Source organism: Protobothrops mucrosquamatus, unplaced genomic scaffold (genome assembly GCF_001527695.2).
Source record: "Protobothrops mucrosquamatus isolate PMUCROS unplaced genomic scaffold, P.Mucros_1.0 scaffold1908, whole genome shotgun sequence".
Classification (NCBI taxonomy): domain Eukaryota; kingdom Metazoa; phylum Chordata; class Lepidosauria; order Squamata; family Viperidae; genus Protobothrops; species Protobothrops mucrosquamatus.
Window position 1 is genome coordinate 90,289 of NW_015388032.1, and position 4,892 is coordinate 95,180.

Sequence of the window (4,892 nt, forward strand, 5' to 3'; positions counted from 1 at the left end):
CTGGTGGTTCACATATTTGAATCCCACCACTGGGCAGGGGACTAAGGTAGGAGCAACCAGGACATGTGTTGTCTTGAGGTAGGAGATAAATCTAACATGAAGTTAAGTAAGTAAGAAGGTAGTCAATGACTCCGTTTATATTTAATTTGGGATCTTCTGGAGAAGATTTGGCAGCAACAAGAAATACCTTGCAGTTCTCAGTCCAGAAGGACTTAGGGAGCAGCTGGACAGGAAGGTGAGTCTTGAGGGTCCTTGGAGAGGGCATCATTTCAGCTTGGTCCACTCCTGTTTAAAGACACACCGAAGACAAAAGGGATTAGAATCCATATTTGGACCTGAATTAATAGTTAAGACATGTCTGGCTACTTGTACAGATTTGCTGAGGATGTCTGGTTAGGCATGTTCCCCCTGCCCCAATAAACAACTTCTCCCAGGCTTCTGTGTGGAAGTGGCAGGCTAGTTAGATCTACCCGAGGTCTGGAATGGCCTTGCCCATTCAATGAATGGGTGTCGATGATGCACAGGGGCCCTCTGACATTTCTCCAGGTTGCCTTCTTGTTGGATCATATCCACAATCTCTTGTATCCAAGTGGTACCTAAGGAGAGAGGGAGAGACCAACATTCGTCTATCCTGTGCTAGGCAGAAGCGATGTAGGCCTGAAGGCCCTCCACACAAAAGAAGCTGAAGTCTGCAATCACTCGCCTTTCTGCAGGTTTTCTGTCACTTCTGCCAGCCCCAAAATGGGGAAAGGGATTATGCAACTCTAGAAATCTTCCCTCTAATCATCGTCAGAAAGATTTAGCAAAGCCTCACAAGAACTATTTCAGCTTGTACAGCAGCTAAGAAAGGTTGAGAATTGGGATTTTGCAAAGGATCACTAAACCAGGTTAAATTCCTTCTGACAATACAAGATCATTCTTACCCAATCCAATGGCCATTCCAGACAGCTGAACAGACGTTCTTGGAAAACCCAGCAGAGTTATACTGGATCAATAATGAGACCTGTCCAAAGTCAGGAGGAGTTTACTTTAGTCCCCTGGACTGCAAGGTGATCAAACCGGTCAGTCTTAGAGGAGATCAATCCTGACTGCTCTTTAGAAGGACAGATCCTGAAGTTGAAAGTCAAGTATTTTGGCCACCTAATGAGAAGGGAGGACTCACTGGAGAAGGGCCTAATGCTGGGAAAGATTGATGGCAATAGAAGAAGGGGACGACAGAGAATGATGTGGCTGGATGGAGTCACTGAAGTAGTAGGCGTGAGCTTAAATGGACTCCAGAAGATGGTAGAGGACAGGAAGGCCTGGAGAAACGTTGTCCATGAGATCACGATGGGTCGGACATGACTTTGCAACTAACAACAACAACAACATAGGTAGCTTGGGATACTATATACTTAAGGTGACCAACTTTTTTACAATGAGAAGGAGGACACAAATAAGTTGAAGAAAAAAAAAGTGAGTCTAATGCGTGCGTGTGTGTCATGTCATGTTTCGGTAAGAAGTAAACAAAGCCACTTGCGTGTGGCACACTCTTGCGCGTGGCGCACTCTCTCAAAACAATTCTCCTGTGCGGAGTGCATGCGTCTCATAATCGTGTCTCGCCGCACTGTACCGAGCCTTGACAAATCGTCATGTCAAATACAAATACGTCACATCACACGGAACAGATCGGCTCAGCATTGATCGAATACGGAGATTTACAGATTAGTCTTCAAATATCAAAAAGGAGGACATGTAGGAGGACATCTTTCAAGAAAGGACAGAACTTACAAAAGGAGGACTGTCCTCCCTAAAGGAGGACAGTTGGTCACCTTAATATACTCGCAAACTGAACATGACTTCACCCCTAGATTCTTACCTGATTTGGGGTAAGTACAAAGAAGTATGTCATCTGGCTTGGCTTGGAAGCACTGGATCCGATCCCATTCATTACAAGTGCTTTTTGGTAAGGGAATCCCTTCCACCTCGCCTAGCCTAGGACGGGTCTCTGGCGTGGGTTCTTTTCCTTGCTCCATGGATGTTAGCTATAACATATGGACAAGACAGGCAAAAAAATATGAGGAAAAGAAAAAATTATTTCAAACATTCTCTAATGGATCCTTTGTAAGCAGGGTATTGGACAAGATCACCTCCAAGATCCCTTCAAACTGTATGATTTGGTCAGTGGTGGGATTCAAATATGTGAACAACCGGTTCTCTGTGTGGATGCCGCTTCCAGAAGTCCATTCTGGGCCTGGGCGACAAAAAATTAGCTACCGGTTCTGCCAAAGTGGTGCGAACCGGCTGAATCCCACCACTGGATTTGGTGTTATTGGGAAAACTGCATTATTAGCAAAAATCTTGATTTAACAGATTTCAGGTTAACGAGTTTCAGATCTAAGGGAAAATCTTTCTTTGCGTTTAGCAATCATCCCTATTTGGTGGACAAAGCCCACTAAATTCAATTCAGCCTAGATTATTTATAATTTATTTAACTACTAGCTGTACCTGGCCACGCGTTGCTGTGGCTCAGTCTGGTAAAAGCGTGTGTTGCTTTTACGTCCAACAGATGGTGCTGTTTTTCAAAAAAAGCATGTTTTTACCTGTCACAGGTGTGACATTTATATAATATAGGTATATAAAAACATGTGCATATTCGAATGCAACGTGTCAAAATTTCAAAGCAATTGGTGAAGAACTTTCAGAGATTTAAGATTTTGAACAAACGAACATTTACATTTTTATTTATATATAAGACAGATGTAGTGCTATGTAAATGGATAAATTTAGGAAAACAACATACATTTGGATTTAATAGCTACTCCATTTCCCCTTCATTCTGTAATTTTACTACATTTTTCCTCAGGTCATAAAGGAAGACATTGTGTGTACTCAAAGCAGTTTGTCTTCAGTTTGTTAGGCTTTCAAAATTTCAGGATAGCCAGCTTTATGCAATTCAGAGCTACGATGCTAGCCAAGGTTTCAAAACTACAGGTGCTTTGTTTGTATTAGAAGAGTTTTTTTCTGACTTCTGCATCCCTTTGGGGGCAAATTGTCTTAAATTCAGGGTATTATGGTCTATTTTTAAGATGAATGTGATCACCATCATACTTACTCTCTTCTACTCTTTCATTTCCTTTTAAAATAAAATGATTGGCTGCTAGAACTGCTAGAACTGTCAGTCACAGCCTAGTACACAAGTTCCTCCTCCCAGTGATTTTGGAAGGTGGGGGGGAACTGAGGGGAAAGGGATTTGGGAAGAAGGTCTGGAGTCCCAGGCCTAAGACCTCCATCTTTGAAGCCAGATTCCGGATTCTCTTTGGGTTCTTATATCTATAATCCTCGCTTAACATACACAATTGGCATCTATTGCCTGTTTCTCCATGGATTCTGCTTGTAAGAAACCAGCTGTGCTCAAATAGTGAACACGTGACTCCGTGATGCAGCAGCGATGGTCATACGTGCAAGGACTGGTCATAAAGTTACTTTTTTCAGCAGTGTTGTAACTTTGAATGACTGCTAAACAGGACAGTCATTAAGTGAGGATTGCCTATAGTGTCCTCTGGGTTTTCTCCACCTTGCGAAACTGGCAAAAGGATGATAATGTGCCACTTTTAGCCTGCTTTTAAGGGATTGGAACGTTAGGGGGTGGAAGTGGCATCGACTTGATTTTGAAATGAATGAAATGCCTTTTAGGCGCAGCAGTTGTGAAACTGTTAATTTGCAAAGAACACAAATTGCTTGCAAATAACTTTCGGAGTAATTTGCAAATTGAACTTGCTTGCAAATAACTTTCCTTACACATACCAGCTAGCCTCGCATGTGTTGTGACTCACCCAATGTTTAACGTGGAAAAAAGTCTCCTTAGCATTTTGAAAGTCTCTCAAGACATTGAGCAAAAGTCTGAATCTCAAATCTCAAATATTTACCCGTGTTGCATGACTGTAGTATTATTATCTTATCTTTTTTACTGCCCCCACTTATTGGTGTTATTTTAAGTATTATTTTAATTATTACTATTATTATTATTATTATTATTATTATTATTATTATTATTATTATTATTATTATTATTATTATTATTATTATTATTATTATTATTATTATTATTATTATTATTACCCTTTTGCTTTGCAAGTAGAGAGCTTCTGCACCGGAGACAAATTCCTTGTGTGTCTAATTATATTCAGTCCATTTTCTAATTCTAATTCTAAATTTTTTCTCCACCCTGTTGGGGAATGTTTAATCTCCCAAAGTCAATAACTTTCAAGATACTCATGTACTTTTTAATCTCACATGTACATACGCATATTTCTACCTTTGTTTCCTTTGCTATTTTATCTCAAACACACCTTGTTATTGACTCTTTCTCCTTGTGAATAAATAATTATTTCTTTAGAGGTCTAGAAAGTCCCCTCCCCCACCTAGGTTACATTTAATTTATTGGCAATTTTAGTTTGGTTGAGTATGTTTTAGTATAATTGTTGCCTGAACAGCATAGGCCAATCTTCCATTTAGGAGAGCTGGGTTAGTCCAGTGTTGCAAAAATAAAACCTCAGAAAGAGCTTAGTAGCACATTTTCCAGCTAACCTATTTTTTTTTTTTAAAAAAAAAGCACATCTATGAACAGAATGGGTCCCTTGTTCTACTGGCATTTTCAAATATCATTCCACAGAGGTTATACCAAGGATGGGCAAATTTTGGATCCAGGATCAATCAACCTTGACTCCTGTTTGATCAAATCATGTCATAGTCCCCAGAACAAGTAACATGTTATTACAGCAACATATTATTGCATCATTCAGAGTTGGGAAGTATACAGAAACTGTAATGCAAGCTCAGCTAGTTTAGCATTTTTAAAAAACAATAAGGGGGGAAAAACGTGATTGCCTCAAAAACGGAAGAAAAGGAAT

At 40.0% G+C, this 4,892-nt stretch overlaps 1 protein-coding gene across 1 annotated transcript in view; it reads right to left on the reverse strand.

Annotated features, from left to right (window-relative positions):
- The window catches only part of LOC107294316 (sulfotransferase 1C2-like), a 15,354-nt gene that overhangs the window by 7,982 nt on the left and 2,480 nt on the right, over positions 1-4,892 (reverse strand). Inside the window, exons 2-4 of the mRNA XM_029285591.1 lie at positions 1,859-1,974; positions 471-596; positions 188-282 (exon numbers count right to left, since the gene is read on the reverse strand). Coding sequence (XP_029141424.1) covers positions 188-282; positions 471-596; positions 1,859-1,974 — 337 coding nt within the window. The remainder of the gene's footprint in view (positions 1-187; positions 283-470; positions 597-1,858; positions 1,975-4,892) is intronic.